The sequence below is a fragment of the Miscanthus floridulus genome, chromosome 2 (assembly GCF_019320115.1).
Source record: "Miscanthus floridulus cultivar M001 chromosome 2, ASM1932011v1, whole genome shotgun sequence".
Lineage (NCBI taxonomy): Eukaryota > Viridiplantae > Streptophyta > Magnoliopsida > Poales > Poaceae > Miscanthus > Miscanthus floridulus.
In genome coordinates, this window is record NC_089581.1 from 172437172 (window position 1) to 172462588 (window position 25417).

General features: G+C 44.5%; 1 protein-coding gene and 1 pseudogene across 2 annotated transcripts; one reads left to right on the top strand and one right to left on the bottom strand.

Moving 5' to 3' along the window:
• Positions 1-1969: 1969 nt before the first annotated feature.
• Positions 1970-5208, top strand: LOC136535718 (protein CHAPERONE-LIKE PROTEIN OF POR1, chloroplastic-like). Of its 2 annotated transcripts, XM_066528090.1 has the most exons (4): positions 1970-2377; positions 3192-3552; positions 4684-4760; positions 4856-5208. In XM_066528090.1, exons 1-4 carry the CDS (start codon positions 2084-2086, stop codon positions 4898-4900), a joined length of 777 nt encoding a protein of 258 aa, XP_066384187.1. In that variant the 5' UTR covers positions 1970-2083; the 3' UTR covers positions 4901-5208. The 2 variants fall into 2 exon arrangements, with proteins under 2 accessions (XP_066384187.1, XP_066384186.1); XM_066528089.1 differs by having other exon boundaries at positions 1975-2377; positions 4684-5208.
• A 1058-nt stretch (positions 5209-6266) lies between these two features.
• Positions 6267-10316, bottom strand: LOC136535717 (probable protein phosphatase 2C 28; annotated as a pseudogene).
• Between the last annotated feature and the right edge of the window lie 15101 nt (positions 10317-25417).

Genomic DNA, 25417 nt, shown 5'->3' on the forward strand with positions numbered 1-25417 from the left:
GCGCGCCGCCAATAGGGGGCGCCGCCGCCTCGCGCCCGCTGCCGCCTCAGGAGGGAAGGGGAGAAAGGGAGAGGGAGGGAGGAGGAGGGTAGGCGCCGCCGTGGACCGCTCGCAGCAGCCGCCATCGCGCATGCCCGTGTGGGAGAGCGAGGGCAAAAGGGAGAGCGAGGAAGATAGAGGAGGGGGGAGAAGCGGGAGCCACCCCCCCCCGGCCAACAACTTGGACGACGCTCGAAGGGTGGCAGACGGCAGCTTGAGCTGGGTACAGAACCAGCGAGGTCGGTGACGGCGAGCAGAGGCAGGTGGCGGCTCTAAGGAATCGGATGAGGACGGAAACAACGAGAAGAGCAGGGAAGGGACGGTAGAAGCTGGAATCCTAGGTATATATATGCTGGACCGTTGTTACTGCACAGAAGCCTACTGTATACACTGAACACAGAAGGAAGCGGCGAAGAGCAAGGTGAATTCATACAGTGTAATCAGAAGCCGACTCCAGAAAGATCTTGCGGGCAGGGCCCTTGGCCGTAGGATTGGGAGATCCAACGAACGGAAAAATTTAGGCCGACGTAGATACGGCTTCTATCTCAGGAGCTATGGGGTTTTGTGGGGTTAAATGACGACCTTAACCTGATATGCCCACATATAGTCAAAACAAGTCTTGCAATAAATAATGGATAGAGCATATATAAATTCTCGGCTGAAAGGGAAACATATATTAGTTATACTCTCTTGATTAGTCTTGTTTATAAAACACAATTTGACATGGCACAACCTCTCAAAATTATATTTTAATCATTCATTTATTTATATTGTTTATTATTATAAACACATCAATTAGGAATCTAACCATATCCAATTTATATTACAATAATTATTTTTTAATAAATTATTGATGAATGATTGTAATATTTAAATCTTGACATCAGATGTTTGGACACTAATTTGGAGTATTAAATATAGACTAATTATAAAACTAATTACACAGATTGAGACTAATTTACGAGACGAATCTATTAAGTATAATTAGTCCATGATTTAATAATGTGGTGCTACACTAAACATGTGCTAATGATGAATTAATTAGGCTTAATAGATTAGTCCTTCGAATTAGTCTAGGCTTTTTGTAATTAGCTTTATGATTAGCTCATATTTATTTCTTCTAATTAATATCAAACACCCGACGTGACACCTCCAACTTTAGGGGGTATTTACATATTTACCATTATTACGGATGACATCTTACACTGTGTAACTAACATATGAGTCACTGACATAGTACTTTTTATACCACTCACATCATAATGATGATAAATATATAAATAATCCCAACTTTAGTCCCTGTATCCGAGGAACTATGCCTTGTATTTCCTATTCCCTTCGTCCAGAAGTGCAAGAGGTACTTTGACAAACAAAAAGTCATATAAAATGGATTTTTATCATTAATTTGTCGTACAATATATTTTTAATAAATCAACTAATATAAGTTATGTGTCTAAAAAAAAGTTTAGGACACATAACTTATAATAGGTGATTTATAGTTACACATAATTTGAGTAATTGTTGGTAAAAATTTGTCTTTTCTTCACTCAAAATAAGTCTTGTTTTCCTGGATGGATGGAGTATCTCATCTCATATTATAAACTTCTCAATATCACAAAATAAGCCCATACCCTTTTTTCTTGCTTTATGAAAATTTGTTTCAGAATCACATATTTTATTATCACCATTGTTGTAGTTTATGTGGCACATTTCTAGCAAATTATCAACGTTACGTCGTTCCTGGACTGTTGTTACTTGTTAGTACATTATCCCGCGTTAATTAAAAAAAAGGAGCAATTCAAGTTTTTTAAGGAGAAGAATATTTCCAAGTGGCATCCAAGGGCAATTATTAGAGTAGAATAAAATGATGTCCCGTCTTGGAACTTGGAAAGCTTATCCAAACTTCCTGCCAAAAAAGGCCCAAAATTATCCCGAGGGCCTTGAAAAAAAAAAATCATCCGCGACGGCAGAAGCCGACGCGCAGAGCAACAGGGCACACGCACGCCAGACTAGCGGCTCTCCGAGCGAGCGCAGCCGAGAAATAATGGCCACGGCGACGGCCCTCTCCCTCAGCGGCGGCGGCGGCGGCACTCCCCTGCTCCGCGGGCACGCGGCCTTGGCCTCGGGGCGGTGCTGCGCGTTCCCGCGCTCGCGGTGGAGGACGCCGCGCCTGTCGGCCTCCCGCGCGGACGACTCTTCGCCGGCGCCGTTCGAGATGACGGTGGAGGGCGCGCTGAAGCTGCTCGGCATCGCCGAGGGCGCGTCCTTCGACGAAATCCTGCGCGCCAAGAACTCCGTCCTCGCCTCCTGCAAGGACGACCAGGACGCCGTCGCCCAGGTCCCCGAGACTCTCCCTCCCCCCACTCGTTTGTTCTTCCATTCGCGCCCGCCTTTTGTTGTGCTCAGCCGCTAGGGGAATAAAACTAATAAGGCGATTCTTTATTGCGTCCTTGGTACCTCCGATTGAAGTTGCTAATTTAGTATTAACTTATTAAGAAGCCGCCTGGATCATTCGGGAATGTGTGAAAAGATGGGGATTGTTGCCATATATTCTACGTAGTACTTTCCAAGTGCAGAAACAAAATTTGTTTATGAAAGCAATTCGTACTACAGTGGAGGTAAAGGATGATGAATTTATATAGCTCATTAGGTTGGTGATGGACTGGCTGTTCATTGGTTCGTGCGTTTTGGATGTGCGATGCATCATGCGTGATATCTAAAAGGGCTATGCAGTGGGTTAGCTTAACCCTTAAAGAGGTATTGATCTTTGCATATCCATGGTGGAGATGGTCTCACGGTCATATATGAATTGCCATATTCTGAGGTAGTATAAAAAATTTGGGAACTTTGTTTTCGCATGTTCCTAGTGCTCATTTTTTTTTATGCAATCTTACTGTTATTTTATGACATTTATTTATAGCCTTTCTTGTTCCAATAAACTAGCTCTATTTCCTTCTTGTTTTCTTCTTCAAGTCGTACTCTTGATAACTACACTTGCTTGTGGCTGTTCCTCAGATCCTTCCCTGATTTCTGAACTGTCTATTTCGAGACAGTTTTACAAGTAGTTACGGCTGTTTCTCAAATGAACAGTCATCCAATCTCATACGCTTCTCTGGTACCATATTTGACTTCCATTTCCTTCTTCATTTCAGGTCGAAGCAGCCTATGACATGTTGCTTATGCAGAGCTTATCACAGCGGAGGGCTGGAAAGGTTGCTAATAACAACATCCCCTATGCTGATGTTAAACCTGTAAAGAGTGCAGGAGCTGGGACAGTCCCAAAGTGGATGCAGGCAACAATGAAGAATGCACCTATTACATTCGAGACTCCATCTTCGAGCAGCTTGGGCATCCAGTCATGTGTTTATGGTGCACTAATGGTTTTCACCTATGCTAGTGGAAGCTCAACGTCTTTGCCATCTGCGTACACTAGCCCTGATGTGCCAGGTTTTATCCTAGCAACAGGATTTGGTGCATCACTGTACTTCCTGGCAAAGAAAAATATGAACTTAGGTAAATTGATCCACCACTTTTATCTATAGCTATGTTATCCAGTGCTTTATGTTGGTACATTTGGGCATCTGTTTTGGAACCTATACGCCACTGTTTTTAAACCTGCACAATTCCTATTGTAGAAGCATAAGAATGTTTCTCTAAAGTTGAAGCTGCAAGGGTTCCTAATTCATATCAACTGTGACAGTCAGTCACATCATTCACCTTTTTGCCAATACTCTGATGCAATACTTGTGTAGCCTGTAGCGTAAAGTTGTGCATTGTTCATCATATATGGAACCTATATTACCCCTTGCTTTTTGAAGCAGTTTTGTCGTGGTAGTTTTCATACAAACTAATACTGCCTATCAAGCATTTAATTTATTGGAGACATTTTGTTCTGATATAGTAACAAAACACAGAGATTCTACCACAGTACTACTAAGAAAGGTGCCACTTAGATCCACCACTTAATCCTTGTTGGCTATAGCGGCGATTAAGAGGAGATTGCTCGCATCAGGTTATATAATTGACAAAAGGGTGCTATTCCTATCATAATTCAATGCTAGTCTGCCCCATGCGATGTCAGCCTTTTGGATAAGGTGCATGGTTTTCCCAAGATATACACAGGTAACCAAGTCAAACAGGCGGCATTATCCTTGTGTGTGTCCCTAGTTTTGGGTGACAGTGAGATTTGGTTCAAAGAGATAAGGGCTCCTGATGAAAATAAAAGTTAGCTAATCTTAATGGTGCACATAGTATTAGCCCGTCAGAAACATATACAGATATTCAGTTACGGTAATAGAAAGTATGTCAGATTTCTGGTATACAGAACTACACATGTCTGCAATAATCCTTTAGCACCTTGGCACTATAGTCCTTTCAATATTTGATCTCACAGCCATTTAATGTTACTGTACTCTGGAGTTGATTATGAATTGCATGTGTAGATAGAGTGCTGACAGTGGGGTGAGCATGTGGGTTTCGCTGTCATATAAGTCCAGAAACCCCCTACCTGCTTTTGTGCTTATTATGACATTGTTTGCTTATGAGAGGAAATCTGGTTCAACATTTAGGTTAATGCTGCTCTTCTACCAATCTTCATGTGTACATTTAGCATGCAATCAACACTTTCTGTGGTCCTGTATCCAGGTAAGGCTGCATTGATCACTGTCGGGGGACTTGCAGCTGGTGCGACTGTCGGATCTGCAGTGGAGAATTTCCTGCAGGTTGATATCGTGCCCTTTCTAGGCATCCACTCCCCTGCCGTCCTTGTCAGTGAATTTATTCTGTTCTCCCAATTGTTGGTATCACTGTTTGTTAGGTAGGATCTGAAATCAAGCTGTCAACTTGGCATGTAATTAACTGAAATGGATCGTGCTCAAACTTCAAAAGGGTCAGGGAAATGCTTATTTTCCGCTCAAGATGAAAGCAGCTGTGTATAGCAAACAATACATGGACATCTCTGTCCCTTATAAAGATCACCTGTAAAGATCATCTGTATCTAGTTCTCTCAAGCTCGATGTCAATCTTTCTGAAAGAAGCCTATATGGATTGCAGAATGTGGAATGTAATTTCTTGGATTAATACTCTGGAGTCTGGAATGTACTGATTCCTGGCTGGAGACCTTAGCCATTGGGCAGCCCCTTTACATGAATTTTGTATACAGTTGCCGCTCTGCCTCTGTTAGTCTGTTGTCTTTCATATTAAGAGTTTATCATGTTTGCTGCCCTCCGAGAATGGCTCCAAGTCACATGACTCGAGTTCCTCGTGCATCAACCTTTGTGGGCTTATGTTAAACTACAACCTGCTGAATACAACGTGCAAACTTTTTTTTTTGAAACGTTGCATACAACGTACATTACACACACAGCATAAGTTAGCAGTGCTGGGGTCTTTGTGAGCTGAAGGGGATGAGCAATTATCAAGCTTAGTCCCTGAATGCGTCGCTGTAATTGTCGCTCATGATTCATTAGCACCTGAGTAATGAAAGTCTACCCAGTTTCAAAAAAGTAACATCTTAACCTTTTTTTTGTTATTGTTTTTTCCACATATACACAAGCCTATAAGGAACCTCTTTACCTCTATTTTTTATAAGGAACATCTATTGGCTTTGGATTGAGCTGATCCTAATCTTGTGGATCACTGTCCTATGAGTTTCGCTAAAATTTTGGCTTATGCTGATGCTTACGTTGAAATGTGTAAGAGGAAAACACTATTCGTTCACTATAAGGACTGTAGTAGTGTTGCAGAACAGGACGAGCGAGCCCGATTCCATCAGCAAAACAGCTTCACTTATGGCTATCCTTTACACTAGTGTCGTGTGCCGACCTGCCAGGCTGCCACTGAGCCATCAGGGTCACAAAATCGGTGGGCACCGTGCGATTGTTCCTTAAATGTCAAATCACTGACGCTGCTACCTGTTCTCGGCGAAATCACGAACCGGATCAACCTATGAATGGGCAAGCCACGCGTCCTAGATCTTCCATTCAAAAAATTGTCAAGAAAAATGAAAACCCTGCAGCTCAGTACCTACCTTCATGAGAGCAACGTGCTGCTACAATACATCATCAAAAGCTTTGATCGGAACTGGTCAAATCATGCACCCCCAAACATTATCTTTAGCAGTGATGCTGCCAGCCTTCATATCAACACGAAAAAAGCGGGGATATATGGACTATTAGGGAAAACATGTTCTGGACAATTTACAACCACCTGTTCTCTCAAGGATGAGAGAAAAGGGATAAGAATAAGGGAGAGAGAGAGAAAGAAAAGAGAGAAGGATTTGCGTCGCTAACAAATAATCTAATTTTTATACCTCGCTATCAGTACACTAATTACCAGGCGGAGTCTAGACAGTAGTTTTGCAAAGAGCAACAACACAGCAGGTATAACTGTAACGCTGCTTTTCATATCTCCCTGCAGATCTGCATTGTGCTCTTCCTTTCAAGAGTAGTAGCAACTTCAGTAGGTGCTGTTCAACTGGGCCGGAGCTGAGAAAGGTGCGAGGGATTTCGCGGGAAGGGTGACACCGCCCCCTCGGATCGAAACAGAGGGGCTTTTGCTCCAGCTTGCTTTACTCATGGCATTTGAATCCAGGAACACCACAACCACGGTTGTATCGTCGTGGAAATGCCTTCTCACACCTCGGTCGATCTTCTTGAGGTCTGAATATCTCATCTCCCTCTTCTTGGCAGCTTCTTGCATCGCGGCTTTCACTAGTCTCCGAGCGATTCCCTGGGGGAAAAGGAAATTACAGCTTCAGAGGAAGTGAATAAAAGAACACTAGAAAATGAACGATAGGCGAAAGAATGCTGACAGATCGGACAGTTAGAAACTTGAAGGTGTTGCAATGCAATGGTGACTGGGTGATTTCACAAGAACAAACTAATCAAATATACTTCCACAGGTATCAGGTATGCTTAAGCTTTGCAATCAAATTATGTAATAGCTTGCATGCCATAAACTGTGAGTTACATCCACATTTTAATTATCTATTTTATTCCACCATCCAGGTTTTGACTCGATTCAGTCAACTTAGTATTTGAAAAGCTGAATCTGCAGTTGATTTATATATTTCACTTACTGCACAAAAGATCATCACAGTATCAATTAAATCCGTTCTTTCAATTTAAGAAAATTGCTATCAATAAAAATACTACATAGTTCAATAAAAGCACAACATAATTCAGGACATATCCATCAAAGACCCAATTAGATGGAACAGCATTAAGCCTTGAAAGAAAAGTGGATTTCAACTCATAGAAGTTGTAGTGCAGGAGAAGAAAACATACATTACGGGGACTACTTTGGACAAGGTCAACTGCTTCCTGATTGCTGAGGTGCTCCCATAGACCATCAGAAGCAAATATAACAAACCTGGTCGTTTGGCTGTATTCGATGTTCAGTAATTTGAGGTTCAGAACTAAGAATCGGCTTCTGGAAGGTTTCTCGAAGCCGAAACTTGCTATGAAGAGGTTCTCTGTTATACTCTGGTTTCTTTAGATATACATCTCCGATGGATCTTGAGATCTGCAGATATGACCTCACCTCATAAGTAATATCATAGAAAGTATATTGACACGATTACATGAATAAGAACCAACAATAGAACCTGAGGGTGCAAGCTAGTTTGATGGTTTTGTGAATGAAGAAATAAACAATAGCAGCACTAAATACATCGTTTTCTCCTGTTTATGGTTGGTGCACTAACCTTTCACTAAAGTGAAAGCCTGGACAATGAGGGTTGGGGGGGGGGGGGGGGGGGGACAGATAGTATTAGTGAGTGGCATAATATATTGAACCACAAGTTACATCTTACCATACACCCATAAATTTTGAGATATATGACAAGTATCCCACTGATTATTGACAGCTGATGATGGACCCTATGATGACATAACTATAAAGCATGCAGACAACTTTAGCTCTAGAAACGAAAACTTACCTGATACCTAACTTATGAGAAATAATGCATATATAAAAGACATTATTCGTTCTCCCCACAAAGAGGAAAGTGGGATTACGATGAGAGCAACAGATGACAGTGTCAGTGGCAAGCCTTACCCTCGCCTGTGCAATGCGAGGAGACCGCGACTCGAACCCGAGACCTTCCGGTCATAGGCGGTAAGACTCTACCGCTTGCACCAGGCCCGCCCTTCAATAGATGACGTCAAAAGTTCAAAAAAAATCAAAGATTAATTGGCTAGACGTGTGTACACCATAGAGTGAAAAATTAGCAACCTGATCTAGGGTACAGATTTTTGTCTACCTGGATGAGACCCTTCACTCGCCAAACATTGTGTTTGAGAACCACAATATGTGGATCATCAGGATGTGATGACTGAAGCTCTTGTCTAACTTCCTCATGGCACGCATTGTGCTCCGATGACAACTGCATGGCCACAACCTCTCCAGTTGCCTTAACAAGCCTTCCAAGAACTGCACGTGAGTCGCCCAGGTTTGCAACATAGAGATGTCCCAGCACAGATTACACCAACAAGGCAGCAGGAGCCTACTGAAGCAATCTGAGGCTTAATAGACCATTCCTTGCTTACTAGAGAAAGAAAGCCCTCCTCAGTTGCTTGGAAAGCTTTCCGGATCACGTCAGCTGACACACACTTGTGCTCAGTTGCAAATTCTGGAAAAAACTAAATAGTTTTAGTACACCTGAACAGATTAATAAGAAAACTAAGAATAAGTAATGTAACACACTCGAGTCAAGAGTCAGTATCAGAAGCAAGCTAGATAATTAAATAAATCGGTGTTTCATTGTTCTGGGATAACCATAATACAACTCCAACTAGCATCCAATATCCGATCATCATATGCAAGCTTACCAATCAGATCCACCAAACCAATTATCATTTCTATTCTGAAGGCAATAAGTACAAATGCACTTTTTGAGACAGTCAGCATCATCATCATGCCAATAGTCACAGAAATGCAACCCAGAATCAAAGCAACACGAAAAAGTTGGGACTTGATCATTGCTTCATCATCAGTACCTCTAAAACTAAGCAGCCAAAAAAAAAAAGAGGAATCATCAATCAGCAGTAACTGTCAGATATGGAGAGCCCTTACTCCTGAGATGGTTGAAGAGGTGGTCATTGATGAACCGGGACGTCTCCGGGCCGCCATGGCCATCATAGACGCCGACGAAGGTGCCCTGCGGGCCCGGGGTCAGCGAGGGAGAGCGATCCGGATTCCACCTGGCTCTGGTCCTCGAGCAGCTGGTTGGCCTGCACCACGGCCATGGAGAACTCCCCAGTGACGAGCTGGCCGGCGTCCTTGTACCAGAGGAGACCGTCCTGCCGGCCGGCGGCGTCGGAGCCCTTGCCCCGGTGCCCGGCACGAGATCGCGGGCCCCAGCAGGAGCTGAAGTAGTCCATCACCGCGGCCAGCATCCCTCATCTCATCGCCCTCCCCTCCACGCGGTTTCTTGACGGCATCCTCAAGGGAGGACCCAGCTCGCGCTTATAGTCTTATCTCCACCGCCCTTTCAGCCTCTTCCTTCCTCCCCTGCGCAACCGAAACAACAGATGCAATCAAATCAAAGCGAGTTAAAAAAAAGTCTATAATTTTTGTGCGCGCGTGAGCTGGTGGATCGTATGCTAGGATCAAAGAAAACTTGCGGCCAACTCATTATCTCGTATGCATCAAGCGTCGTACAGTGTAGGCAGCAGAAACAGATCAAGAGGCAACAGCTGAAGCTTAACAATCGGAGCTAAGACTACGCGATTACTCCAGTGGTGGACGGACAGTTTGGCAATGGTGGGCGGATGAGGAGGGAGAAGGAAAAGGGGCTCACCTTTTCCCTGAGAACACCCCTGTCGAGTTCGTGCTCGGATTCCTGGAATCCACCGAGCAGGTGCCTCAGATCTGGAGAGCAATCAAAGCCCCGGCACGCCAACAGCAAGGATTAGTTGGACTGGCGGCTGCTCTCCGGGATCAAAGAGGATCAAGCTAAGACGCTGGATAAAAAAATTCTCCTTTGCCCCCACCGTGAGCTCTCTCTCCCCCCTTCACTCTCACCCGGCAGGCGGGCAGGCGGCTCTGCCCAATCTATATGTTTGAAGAGCCCCGGCTCGGAGGTCTCTCCTCTCTGATGCAGGGACTAGTATGCGCCCAGGTGAGCACAAGCGCAAATCCGAGAAGACAAAAAAAAACCCAATAAAAGAAGGGGGAGCAACAAGAGGAGAGAGAGGGGAGGGAGAGGTCAGAGCCAGCAAGGCAAGGGCGCAGCGCGCAGGGATGGGCTCTACCAATCCTAATTTGTGTGTGACTGGTGGTGGCATAGGGCGGCCTACCCTTTGTTGTGTCCCTAAATCAGTTTCCACATTGGGTTCACCCACTGCAACAAAAGCACTTTTTTTTACGCCCTTCTTATTTTGATTGATTTTTTTTCAACGCGAGGTCGAACCCTATTTTCATTTACGGAGAAACGGAAATACATGAGTTTGTTTGAATAGAACAGATAACGAAAGATAAGGGCCCAGAAACACTAGTAGACCTACACTCTGACTCAGAGGCAACAGACTACTAGGCAACATAGTTTGCGAGAGACTACTAGACAACCAGCCATAAACGAGAGAAAAGACAACTTCAAAACAGATTCCAGTTAAGCTACTCGCATCAAACGAGCACAAAAAGAGCATCGCATGCATCAGATATCCTAACGCTAATCTTAGGACGTGATTGGTTGGCCGAACCGGGTTGGCCTCGTACCATTTAGTTGTCTGACCTCATTCATATAGTGTGTTTGGTTGTCCTACTCGTACCTTTCGCCTGTATCCTTTCATTCATCTGCCCCCCTCCATCCTGCACGACTTAGTATTCTGGATTTCTTCTTCCCTCATGGTGCAGGATGACTTGATTCATCCAGGATACAGGGACCCATACGTCAGACACCCAAAATACTGATGCATGCATACAACCAAACACAACCCCGTCTCGTACTGAACCAATAACAAAGGCAACCAAATACGACCACCTGCACGAGATCAACCTGACTTCTTCGGTCCTGTACAGCCTAGCCATCGTGACTCAAGGCTTACTCTGTAACCAAACACGCTCTTGGTGAAGCACTCCAGTTCTCCCTCAAGGATGTGAGGTATCGTCCTCCTGACAATCTTCAATCTTCAGACGCTTCACCCTGTTTCCTGCCACACTCTGAGCTATGAAGATTTCAGTTGCCACCTTGAGCATAGTGTTGGCGCCATCAACGAGCATGTCCCTGTCCATCTCTGGGAACAGGCCTGTCCAAAATCGCATTAGGGCCGCAGCATGACAAATAATTTCGATTGGATTTTTAATAATTTCAGTTTCAGAAAAAGGCCGACACAATGTTTCATTATCTGTTTCAGATAATTTGAAGGTATTATTCCAGATGGAGCAGTCCATGTGAATATCGTGTTGAGGTACAGGGCCAAACAATTCGGAGTAGTATTCTAAGGCATGTTTTAGTAAGTTTTCATCACCTTCAATAAGTTCCCCATCCTTTTCTAATGATATAACAAGATTTTTCCTCTTTCTACCGTTAGCACATTTGTGAAAGTATCCTTTGAGAAGCCATGTCTCATGACTTCTCTGGAGCCAATACACTTCCTTTTGTTCCAGCAACTTAAGGTTTTCACAAATAACCCATTGTTTTCTCATGATCTGACCTCTGGACAGAGTGGAGATCTCTTCCAATTCTTCCAGTGTAGATAGCTCAATTTGCAGCTCCTTTTTTTTCTTCCTGAGCTCACCTTGCAAATTGAATCCCCACCCCTTAAAGTATTGCTTAAACAATTTTAACTTTACTGGATTTTGTCGAGTGTAGTTTGAGCTTTACATTGCTTAGTCCATATTTTCTCCACGAGAGGGAAGAACTCTGGATTATTTAGCCAATTGGGATCGAATTTAAACTGAATGTGAGGAGGATTCTTTGACATTCCACAAGTAATAATCAGTGGATTGTGATCGGAAATTTCTCTAGGAAGTTTTTTAACCATAGCATGAGGGAAGAAATCCTCACAGTCCTTAGAGACGAGAATTCTATCCAATTTCTCTAGGATGGGAGGATCTTGATTGTTGGTCCAAGTGAACAACCCCCCACTCATAATTAACTCCCTCAGCTCGAAAAAATGAATGATGGAGTTGAACACTCCAGAATGTTTGTGGACCGCCGATTGGAGCTTTTTTCCTTAATATACCTTATTATGTTGAAGTCATCTCCCACCAAATAAGGCTCTGAGCTAACATCACAGAATCTAGAAAGTTCAGTCAAGAAGTCTATTTTGTGTTCTTCTTGGGCAGCACCATAAACAATCATCAAATTCCACTTCATTCTAATTTCTTTGTCCCAAAGATTCATTTGTAGAATATAATCACCCTTTTTAAAAGATCCCACATCAAATCTACTCATTTTAATGCCTACTAGAATCCCTTCAGATTTCCCTCTGGAAGGAATTCATTCCCAGAGATATTGCTGGAGGCTGTCAAACTTTCTGAACAGAGAATTATCACAGTCAACTACCATAGTTTCTTGCAAACCAATGAAATCAAACTGATATTGGGAGATGAGATTTTTAAGAAATGTAGAGACCCCTTTTTTCCTGAGGCCTCTACAGTTCCATACTAGAGCTTGTAATGCCATTTTTTAACTTTTTCTTTTTCTGTTTGGACGAGTGAAGGCCAACTTTACCTCCATCTCCCCTCTTATCCAAGCCAGGATCTTCCTGAACTTGTTTTTTTTTACTATTTTTGGAGAAATCTTTAGTTTCTTTTTGATAATTTCTCTGATTTTTTTAGTGTGCAAGGATATCACTCTCTGTCTCAGAGGGTTCATCCTGCAGCCATTCAATCAGTCTCTCATGTAGGTCATTATCCTCTAAAACCTCTTCATCTTGTTCATTAACAACATGTTTAGTATGCTTAATATGAAGATTGTGTCTAGCAATCTCAAGGTCCTTAAGCATATTGAAAGTACCAAAATTAATATTATCTACTGTAATACCCATATCAGCAGAAAGACAATTGATAGATTCCACAGGAAGATCAGAAAACATGTTGGTAGCAAGGGGGTTACCTTCTAAGTTTCTCTTCCTGGCCATCCTCTCATTTTTCTCCTTGGTTGTAACCGTGATGTCATTCCTGAGGCGTTCACTCCTCCTGATTTCGCCTTGCATCTTCATTTGGGCTTTGCATCGTCTTCATTCTGCGAGAGATTCTTGAGCGGTCCATCTTGTTCCACAGTATCCTTCCCAGATATCACACTCTCTTGAGTATTCACTATAGCATCTTCAGAGATTTCTACTTCAGTAGGAGCAGGGATAACCACTTGCTGACTAGGAACAGAAACATCCTTGTTTTGATCCAGAAGAGCAGGAATAGAAGTCTCCAAGTCTTCTTTGTTGCATTGATATTGTTTGATGTTCTCACCAATAGCAGTATTATCCATACACCAGATTTGGTGAGAGCCTTCACCGTTGCCTTGTTTGGAACAACCTTGTGCAAGATCCCCGTAGCCATCAATCTTTCTGATTCGGTCACTAAGAGTTTTACTGTCAGAATCAGAGTTCTCAAATGAGTCTGGAATATGCACTTTACCACCAAGATCATCCCCCACAGTTGTCTATATGACCAGATTTCCCCCAGTTCCATATTTCCCACCAATCTTTGATGGTGCAGACATAGTAACATTGTTACTCAGTCTTTTCTCTTCAGCTGTACCCTTTCCAAGTGTTATGGTTTTCCCATTGGTTTGGCCAGATTCTTTGTTGTTAGTCTCAGACGCTTTGAATTTCTTGGGGGGAGGGGGATAGCCACCTTCAGTTATCTTAATTCCACTCTTAAGAGTTTTCTCAGGGCCTTCAACTTCCACCTCCCTTTCAAAATGAAAATCATGCACTGCTAGTCCCAGAGAACTCTCAGTAGTCCTTGGAACCTTGGTGATATCTCTACAAGCAATTCTTGCCCTTACATAGTCATGCCTAAATCTTGTTTTCTCATCGATCTCAAGCACCTTGCCAACCAATCCACCAACCTTTGCAACGGTCCTAATGGATCTCTGATCTATTGGGATATCCCAGATCCTAGACTACACCTGCTGTAGTGTGGCCTTTGCTCCAAAACTTGATGTGTACGCTTCCACCTTGATTTGAGCGTTCACATATCTTATTTTGATTGATGGTGCTGGCAGTATTATTTTTGCACTGCCATAATAGTACTCCTACATTCACGGCTCTTTTAACAGATAGTATTGCAGAAAATCAGATGCTGGGGGTAACATATAGGCTCTTTTAGCAAATACTGCAGAAAATCAGATGCATTCCAACATAGTTCAAGGTAAGTTTGTATTCCAAAAAAGGGTCTTAGTGAGAGTTATTGTTATCCGATCAGCTTTTCTTTCTCTTGTCACATTTCTCAGGACTTTGTATTCCAACATAGTTCAAGGTAAGTTGTAACCGATACAAACAGTACGTATATTAACTATCCGACCACTAGTAGAGATATAAAAAGGGCTCATGAGCTAGCTCCGCAACTACTGCAGCTTATAAAAAGAGAGAAAAATCAAAATAGACCATTAAGATATTTCTGTTCTACTATTTACGAGGGTACAAACAACTTGAGAGTATCTTCAGATGATATGTTGTTTCTCTGAGCATTAGGTCAAAGGGTTGCTTTCTGTAGTACGATGCTATCGATTATATTTGAAAAACCTTTCCTTACACATGTTAGAAGGGCAAATGGGCGGTTCCATCTTTTAGCAAGACAACAAAATTGCATAGGCTCTAATAATTAGGTTAAAGGGTTGCTTTCTGTACTATGATGATACTGCCATTGGTACTTCCTCACATATTTCAGAACGGCAAGTGGGTGGATACATCTTTTTTAGCAAACACCAAATCGCACAGGCTCCAAAACACTCATCGTCACAACTGAACGATCCCGTGTCATTTCAGGGCACTTGCTGCTGTAAAAAGAGAGCTAGCTAGCCGGGCTATGGTTATTAAGCATCGGATTATTATTGGAATGCATGGGAATGATAAGAATGAACCGGGAGATGCCAAACAACATGACTAGGGCGCGTACGCAATGGTGACTCGCTCCGGACAGGACAGGGCCGGGGGGGCCTTTGGACGGGTCAGACAGAGGTGTGTGCGCTGCGGTCCCTATCGCATTCCTCTGTACTAGTACCCCTACCAGTTCTCAGTTGTTTGGTGGAAAAACTTTCTAGCTGAAAAACAAGCCCGGAAATCATTTGCGAGCAGCGAGCTGTGTGAGCGAGTGAGTGGTTGCACTCACTAGATAGCAGCGTAACCTAGTGTAGTTTTTTTTTCCCCTGATAAATTACAATTTACATGTACTCGTGATCTGTTTTCATATGAGTGCTACTACATATTACAGTCAATTGCTACCAACCGATTACGTTTGAAATAGTTGCTAGTACCAATCAAAACGCAAAACATTTGTAGTAGACCAATTCAAGCCTCCAGCTTATCTAGAATTTAGGTCCGCAGAACGACGACGTATCACCAGAGTCAAAAACCAACCTTGCGTTGTCAAATCCGGTTGGAGTGGAAGTGGAGGCACCCAGGCGACCGAGCGCGACTAAAGATTGACGATTAGACGAAGGCCCGCACGCAGGCAGCGGTAAAGTAAAGGTAATAATAGTATAAAGCACTGGATCGACGCGGCCACGACGACGGTGAGTTGCGTTGCGTGCGTAGGTCAGCACCAGGGCCGGTCTCGCCGGGGGTCAATGGGTTGGGGGGGTGGAAAGGTTCCGGGGGTGAAAAGGAAAGAAAAAGGCGTGGGATTTGATGGCGAGAGCGACCAGATTAGGTCGTGACAGTGCGGCGTGGTCCACCCCCCAACGCCCGGCACAAGTCCAACCCAGCTCGCGCCTCTGGTAGACTCGTCTCGTGCTCGTGCATGCCGGCCCCAGCCGCGCCGGTCGAACGGACGGATGGCTGGCCTGGCCTAATCGCGCACCTAGCCGACTATTGCGCCTGTCGGACGCCCGGGCCGGGTGGGGGTCGGGGTGCCGCCGCGCCGCGCCGAGGTGCCTCTGCCTGCCGGGGTTGGTGGTGCTGGCGGCATTCCATTTGGCTCCGCGCCAGCTAGTCCCCGCCCCGGTCGCCGTGCGCCCGCACGGACCGGCACCGTGTCGTATTTGCATGCACGGGGTGCCGTCCGTCGACGCCGGGACCGGCCCTCCGGGGCCGGCCGGGTGCCCTACACCGGCTCCGGCTGCCGCCGCTACCGGCCACCGCGCCAGCCTGACCCGCGTCGCCGTCGACCAGTCATAACTCACGTACCGACGTACGTAGGGCTCGCTCGTTCTCTCGTCCGTCCATGTAAAACGTGCGTGCGCTGGAGACGAGACGACGATCGCGCGGCACGGCGACAGGGGAGGCGCATGCGCTGTTCCCGGTTTCTCGGCCGCTCACGGACGCTGGACCCGGCCCCAACAGGCCCCAGCCGGCGTCGCTCTGCTCGCGGCCGGCACCGGCCACGCGTGGCTGGCCTGTGGCCTCGCTGTGACTTGATGCCAGCAGGTGTCCTACACATGACACCTTCACCTTGCCGTGCTATGCTGCCCGTGGCATAGATGGACGGATGCAAGGGTCCTACTGTCCTTAGTCCGAGGCTCCTAGCGAGGGACGCCGGCCGAGGTGCAATGCAAGGCTGGACTGGACGCTGCAGAGGGACCAGCTATTGGGCAACAAAAGCTGGCCGAGGCAACCGCCTCCATGTCAGATGATGGGTCGAGGATTGGAGAAACACTTACACGTTCTTGAAAGAAAAATGCGTTCCTGATCAACCCGCTTGGCTTATAAACCGTATTTTTTCAGCTAACGAATAGTATTTTTCTCTCACAACAAATTAGTCAATGGTACTTTCAGCCATGGCTTATCACTAAGAGAACAGCACAACTATGGGCAGCGGGCTACGTGCTGAGACATATCGATAGGTCTGGAAATGGAATAATGTACAGGTCAGGGGTGACACCCTGAAGAGAGGCTGTCGCTGTGGGAGCACTGCTCGGAGGCATTTTCCACGAACCCGCCGGCACGGCAGAGACGACGAGCATGGGTGTGTGTGTGGTTGGAAATTGGCATGGGTGATGCGTGCGAGGGGTGGACAAACCGATGGCACGGCGCAGCCTACAGCATTGACCTACCCTACCACTACCAGCGCTAGCATAGGGTGGTGCTTGGCTTGGCTGCTTGCTGATAGCCAGGGCGTTCGGCTGGTATGGTCTTGGATTGTTTCAGCTTATTTTAGCTTATTCTCTCTCACAGAATACTATTTAATCATCCAAAATCAGCTGAGCTACAGTGCTCCTATCTACCAGCCGAACGCCCTGAGCAGCTGTACTACCAAAAAGGCGCATGACCATAGCACGGTGCCTTGCTACGCTGTCCATGTGTCAGCAGTCAGCACCGGGCGGGCAGCGAGTTGGCTGCGCTGCTTGCTGCTACAAAAAAAACAAAAGGTCAGAGCACCGGGCCGGCAGCGCGGCGAGTCCGCGGTCCGCACCACACGCAATATGCGTACAACAGACATTTTTATAGATAAGGGCGCGTTTAGTTCCAAAAATTTTTGGCTTTTGGCTACTGTAGGCATTTTCGTTTGTATTTGACAAAAATTATTCAATTATGGACTATTTAGGCTTAAAAGATTCGTCTCACGATTTCTCGGCCAACTGTGTAATTAGTTTTTTTTTCGTCTACATTTAATACTCCATGCATATGCCGCAAGATTTGATGTGACGGGGGAATCTTGAAAATTTTTGATTTTTGGGTTGTAACTAAACAGGGCCTAAGCCCATATGCGTATTTTACTCCTGACAGCGGAGAACACTGCGTACATTTTAGGAATTCAGAGACGACCAGCTACATGCCACACCTCGTAAATGGAGAGCAGAGCCAGAGCACGACGCCGCCTTTCTAGATGTGTGCGAGCGTATATGGAGACATATGATGAGTCAATCCGGCTGATTATTATTTCTGGAAGGTCGACGTACGCGATGTGAATGTGATCGATACCAACCACGGCTGGATGGGAACGTAGCTAGCGCCTGCGTGCCTAGTTCCCTAGCTGCGCGGGCACACGAGCAGTACAAACAGACAGCAGGTCGGGACTCGCGAGGGAATCTTCTCCGTCGGCCGGCCTTCCAGGCTGGTGGTGACGCCGAGAAAGCCGGCCTCCCAGGCAGGCAGCGCGGGTGGGTGCCTGCCTGCGTGCTCCACCAGCTTGCGAACAGAATCAGAATCGGACAGTGACGTGACGACCGGCTCGTCCTTGCTGCCACCGTCCATCGGCCGCTCTACAGTACGAGTGTGCGTGCGTGCGTGAACTGTGAAGTCTATCGCGCCGTTCGTTTGGGTCGTTTGGCTGCGTGGCAAGAAGTACCGTTAGTTGATTTATTGTGTGAGAAAAATACTATTTGTTAATTGAAAAAATACGGTTTATAAGTCAAACAAGCCCAAATGAATAGGACGTATGGCTCCCGTATTTTTTCAGCCGCTTATCAGACAAGCGAATAGGACGGAGCGCGCAGCAGCACTGTTAGGCTGCCTAGGAGTACTGTATAGTATATAATCTACTCTACATATTTATGGGGGGATGAAAAAGGTAGAGTTGGCTGCGTTTAGTTCGCGAAATGAAAATTTTTACATATCACATCGGATGTTTCGGGGATGTCGGAAGAGGTTTTCGGATACTAATAAAAAAACTAATTACATAGCTCGTCTGAAGACTGCGAGACGAATTTATTAAGCCTAATTAATTCATCATTAGTGCATGTCAGTAGCACTTATGGCTAATCATGGATTAATTAGTCTTAAAACATTCGTCTCGCGATTTCCAACCAAATTGTGTAATTAGTTTTTTTTCGTCTATATTTAATACTCAATGTATATGCCATAAGATTCGATATGATAGTTTATGATGAAAATATTTGGGAACTAAACCCGCCTGAATTTAATAGAGGAGCGCACGGCCGAGCTGCGCTGCAGACAGCACAGCAGAATTGAAGCCGGGACGTCAGTTGCAGGATGGGCAGTTGGGCACGCGCGCACGGTGTGACTTGAGCTTGTGATCGATGAGAAGCAAGCAAGCTGGGGTCGTTCGTTCCTCTGCTTTCCGACATCTCCTATTCGTTGCCAAGCACCATCCCTGTCGTACTGGGTAGGGACTCTAGGGCCCTGTTTAGTTCCAGCCAAAAACGCTAAATTTTTCAAGATTTTTCGTCACATCGAATCTTTAGACGTATGCATGAAGCATTAAATATAAATAAAAAATAAAACTAATTACACAGTTTAGATGAAATCCACGAGACGAATCTTTTAAACCTAATTAGACTATGATTAGACACTAATTACCAAATAACAACGAAAACGCTACAGTAGCATTTTGCCAAAAATTTTGGCATCAAAACTGGCTTTAGGCGGTGGCGTGTTGCGTGCTTGCTATACGGTTACGCGATCGACCTGCTGAGATCCGACCGCCATCAGTGCGGGGTAAGGAAATCGCCTCTAATTTTTTTCCCCCTATCTCCGCTCTCTCACTCACTCAGCCTCGCGTGGTGGCCAACGCGCCCAAACCTTACCTGAACGGCATGAAACGTCACGGCCATGACAGAGGCGGACGGAGGCGCAAAAGGTCGGATCCACAGAGTAGCATTAGATGATAATGTTTTCACCTCGGCGATCTAGCTGGTGTTTGGGCCCTTGACGAGATGGACGGCTCCTCAAAAGGCCGTCGTGCTTGGGGTGTCACAACACAAGGCGCGGCACCGGGCACGGAGCCGGACTCGGCTGTCCCTGGAACGGACGCCCTGGATGTAGAGGCGTCGTCGGAGGTCCGAGGTTGCGCTACCAGATTCCCCCTTGGCCCTCACCCGGGCGTTTGCACGGTGCGTCACGGCAACGTTGAAAACCCCGGTCCTCAAGGTCCCGCTTTGACGTCGGTCTCGCCGCTCGCCATCATCAGCTACTCTTCGTCGTAGCCGCTGTCTCGCGGCCAAATGCCACTCGCGTGCTGCCAACGCCACCCTCCATGCGCAGAAGGTGCTCTTGTCCGTGCTAATCGTACACGTCACGTTAAATCCAAAGTTAATTCTATCAAAGGTAATTGTGCTTTGTCAAAGCTATTTCTACAGCACTGAATTGAGCACTGAAACTTACGTGTTTTGTATGATTAGGGACCACCCATCTCAACCATCTCCGGTCTTGAGCTTGCTGCTTCCGAAGAAAAAAAACGAAAACAACCGATTGAATTGGTTCAGGGAGTCCAAACATCAATTGAAAAGTACATTATTTTCTTAGCTTCCACAAATCCCGTAGAGCTACTGAACCGAACATTTTTAAAGCTACATGTCAAAATACTACTTCATCTGTCCCTGAATAAATAGATTCATCCTAGCAAGTTTCAGACAGATTAATATAGCTATCAAATGACTATATTACCCTTCACTCATTTGAGCTCCACCATTAAGTTGCACACTAATCGGTGTTTGGGTTACGCGCTAGTCATATCATTTACTACTCATCCGACCGGCTGAAGCAAAATTGGCCAACGGGACAGTAAATAGGATGGGAATACGAGGAGTATTAAATGGGCCGATGGCCTGTCATCCTCCGGGAATCGACTTATTTGTGGACAATTTTTGCTCCAAGAATTGATTCTTTCATGGACCAACCAAGGCAGCAGAAGACAGGACACAAGATAAGATAGACTAATTCCAGTGCTAGATACGAGAGAATCAAGGGGCTGGTGCGGACGTTGTTGGGAGGCGTGGGAGGCGCCATCAGCAGAGGGTTGCCGGCGCCAAGAGAGGAGCCACCGCTCCAAAGAGTGCATATGGATCGTGCTCGATCGTCAGGGACCATGGATAGTCGGGGATACAGGGGTCATATATAAGAACGCTGGCATATGACATACACTATGAGCCTAGTTGGTAGGCTTCGTTTGCACCAGCAAGGCAGCACAGCAAGTTGGCCCTGCCCATACATTTTCCAGCTACATGACATTTTCTTCTCTAGTAAGGCCTTGTTTAGTTGGCAATTTTTTTTTTGAAAAATAGTACTGTAGCACTTTCGTTGTTATTTAGCAATTAGTGTCCAATCATAGTCTAATTAGGCTTAAAAGATTCGTCTCGTGAATTTCGTTTAAACTGTGTAATTAGTTTTATTTTTTATTTATATTTAATGCTTCATGCACACGTCCAAAGATTCGATGTGATAAGGAATCTTGAAAAATTTTGCAAAATTTTGGAAACTAAACCGGCACTGGGTAGCAGCTAGTTTGATTAGTACTGGCGTACGTAAAAAAATAAGTTCCGTCGTCTCGTCCTAGTATGTCAGTACGTGTGCCTCGCTCCTATATATACTTTGTCAACTCCCGCTGAGAAATAAACCCAGCTGCTCGCACGCATTGCTGATACATCCGCCACATGTGCACAAGTGCGTTGCACCGGGACCGATCGATCCTCCCCTGAGCAGATGTGGATTATATTGATATGATGACCTCGTGAGATCTGACGATTAGATAAGTGCATAGGGAATAATACGCGATGGGGCGGGGGCAATCAACACACAGCCATCTGACCCTACCTGTACTAGAGCTTTGAGCTCTTTTCGGCATGACCTATTGTTGCTGCGGTTAATTTATCGTGAGAAAAAAATATTATTTTATAACTGAAAAAATAGAGCTGATTCTGACTTATAAAACTCAAACAAAAAGAGCCTTGCATGCCAAGGCATACTGCTGGTGGTGGCCCCTCTCTTTTTTTTATTCCTCTTTGTATACTTGTATGTATATATGCGTTCCCTGAGTTCGCGAATAGGTCCATTACGCCATCACGGTGAAGTCTTCCTATTCAAGTTCTAGACGTGTGTACTCGTACCTTTTTTTTTTTGAATTTATGCTAAGATTTAACAATGTTATTTACCGTGGTAACTAGTAAGTCACAATGCCCACTGATATCGAGGCGTTTATGATGACTTTATTAATCTCGAGATCTATTAACGTAGTTTTTAAATTGAAGATGATTATATATAGAAGTACAATGTGTGCATGTATATTTATAGGGGTAAGTGTGCGCTACACTGTGTTTTGAAAACCAATACTAAGGTATCCTGCTCTCAAGGTAAGTTCATGTGTGAGAAGACGAATAATGTGGATCGATGAACCACTGCATTCGGTCTCTTGGGTTAATCACGCATAGAGTGCACCGTGACTTAAATCTCAAGTAAAATATTGGAGATAGAGATGGAAAGTAAAGTATCCATATAATATGAATCGGATCGCTGTAACTGTTCACCGCAGCGGCCCGCTTCCTCGGACGAGCCCTCCCCCAGTCCCCAGTATATTGCCTTCCAAAAAAAACCGTGTCATAGTTCCCTTTCACATCATCAACTAGACAACTACTACTAGAGCAATTTTTAAAAAAAAAATATTATGGACGTCATATTTGACTACTAGTAGTACATTTGGAATTTGCATTGGATACGCAAAGAAGTATAGGAGATGAGGCCAATGCATCATGTATCAGCCGCAGCTGCTGAAGCCTCGGCCAGCGGCAATCACCACCAGCTTTTTTTTTTTCTCAACTCTTCGTAGCATCTGAACTCACGCACCAACTCACACCATCACATGCACATAGACTCACATACACATTCACGCACATAGACTCACATACACATTGTAGTGCACAAGAGATCTACAGCTATTCGAAGAGGCTGTACGTGGCTGAGATGCCTACTAGGCGCGTTTTCGCTGCTTGCTGGCCGCCGCCGCCGCCGCGTCACCGCACGGCGCACGCGGTGCGAGTGTTCTATAACAATTCACAAGCAACACCGCAATGCAAGTGGGCGCGCGAATATTCAGTCTGTTCGTTTGCTCGTAAACGATCGTAAATTTTCAGCCGGAAACAATGTTTTTCTCTCACATCAAATCAGCCAGTAGTAAATAATCCACGATTGTTTACGGCCTCCCGAACAGGCTGATTTAGTTTAGCCGGCCGTTGACGTTGAGGCCGGGCCGGGCAGCGTTAAGTTATATTCGGGATCGCGCGCATGCATTTCCGAAACTGCTAACTTTGCCACTTGCCCTTGCCTGATCGTCTGCTCTTCTTGTCCCTTGTCTGCCCGTCCAACCGTCCATGCTACATGAAGCATTCCTTTTAAGATAGTAGATAACGCTGATGAACCCCCACGTACACACACACACGCAAGCACACGCACGCGCGCGCTATAAAATATGCGGAGAGTATATTTAGTAGCGACCTATAAAATAAATTATTCTGTAGCCATCTTTATTTATAATAATTTTATATACTAATTTACGATAATATCAATACATATTTATGATAGTTGGGTTACTATAACACATGGAATATTTAACATGACGTTATAGTAAATCACTTAGTAAGAAGTTACTATAATCTCGTAAATTAATATAGTAATTATCGTAACTCAAAGGGCTACAGAATAAGTTATTTTATAGTAAACACAGGATAGTCGATATATATACGCTGATTGGTATCTAGGTAGTAAATAATAATCAGTATCCGGCACCGAGGCACCCCCGACTCCTCCCATCGGTTTTTTTGACAGTCCGTACATCTCCAGCGACAGATTTTTCCTCGACCGTCTCTGATTTTTTTCATTCCGTTTTTGCAGTTTTTCCGTCTTTGTTTTTCATTTTTTTTCACGCCATATCTTTTTTCAGTTATTCCGTCTCTGGGTTTTTTTTTTGCATTTTTTTCACGCCGTCTCTATTGTTCTCTGTTATTTTTCACGTGAACAGAATATGCATCTGGTCCTTTTTGTTTTTTCACGTGAACAGGTTTTTTCTCTTTTTTCACACAAACAGGTTTTGCAAATATCCAAAGTCATGTTCTGCGATTAAGATTTTTTTTTCCTCCACTGTTTTTTGTATAGACGACAGTGCAAATTACAAGCAATGAATATGAACCAGTGATATCCGTGATTGAAAACGGATAGCGTTAAAATGGGAAAAAATACATTTACAATGGAAAGGAAGATGGTTGAAAAATAAAAGAGAATGGGGGGGGGGGGGGGGAGCATGACTCCAAGCAGGCTCTGTTGCGCAGTGGTCGCTGTTACAGTTCATATTAGTACTCGTAGAACTTGTCGATGCAATTGGTACCAACGATTTTGGAATGGTGCCGACTCCGAATGGTACATTTGCCCCAGGTTGACTGTAGCAGAACATGATCAGAAAAACAAGGGAAAGCTATATCTATTAGATCTCAAACATAAACCATGACAAATTATCACAATTCGATCTGGCGTTAAATAATTAAAAATTTCCCTATCTTTTTTACCAAAAGTATCTAACAGTGTATGGCTTACTCGATCAATAGCCATTGAGAAGTCAAAGATATATGTTCCATCAACAGAAAAAGAATGGATCTGCACATACTTGTCTTTTACTGCCTACAGACATTGCGGAGTGTAACAAAATTTTCACTGAAAAGAGGCTAATCATTTTATTGAGCAAGCGAACAAAAGAGTCCAAGAAAGAAATATGACCTAGTGTATAGGCTACATAAACCACCTTCAACTTCCTGCAGGTTTAGCATCACCCATATGTATTGTGCAAGCTTATAACCATTGTTAAGTTAATTGAAGTTAATTAATTGGTTTTTTACCCAAAAAAAATAGAAATGTAAACTCTACGCTAGATGTAAATATGTACTGAATTATGGCTCGACGCATTAGTTGTCACATTTAGAAATTAGGCAATGCTAGGTAATTGAGCAAGGAAAAAGCATCAAAGTTTGACCTATGTACTACACCACCTTCCACCACCTCTCTTAGCACATTATATCTCTAGATCCTCAGAAACAGAATTTTCCACAAGGCTAAAACAAACAACAATGAGCAAAAGCTTCCAGCACTCTCAAACAAGAAGAGCAAAAGTTTCCAACAAACTTGACAACACAGAATCTAAATCTCTCATTTGATAATATATTTGGTTCAACGAATTTCAAGGTAGTAAATGGAAAGCAAACATGCATGCATTTGTGGCTATTTTGAGGAATCTGGGGAGGATCCAACGGTGGGGCGGGGGACTCAAGCCCCCCTACCCATACCAAAACAGTGGAACCTCCTGTGGAGCCCCGTGAATTTTTAGGCAAAGTTATATAGTATAGAGGGGCTGAGACTTAAGATCAAGCAGCGGTATTGTTCAGTCCCCCCTAAAATATTTCCTGGATCCGCCGCTGTGAGAAATAACAATAGTTTAAAAGCTTCAGCCGAAACTGCTTATCTGAAAGTTCAACCAAATTTACGAGCACATTTCATTTCGGCTTAATTAAGATGGCTACGAACTCACAACCAAGAGCATTTAGATGAGAGGT

What these genes read in the sequence shown, in the direction of transcription:
- LOC136535718 (XM_066528089.1), top strand. Translation starts at nt 2,084, where the DNA reads ATGGCCACGGCGACGGCCCTCTCCCTCAGCGGCGGCGGCGGCGGCACT. An exon ending in ACCAGGACGCCGTCGCCCAG is followed by an intron (nt 2,378 to 3,191) that starts GTCCCCGAGACT and finishes TCTTCATTTCAG; the next exon opens with GTCGAAGCAGCCTATGACAT. An exon ending in AAAGAAAAATATGAACTTAG is followed by an intron (nt 3,553 to 4,683) that starts GTAAATTGATCC and finishes TCCTGTATCCAG; the next exon opens with GTAAGGCTGCATTGATCACT.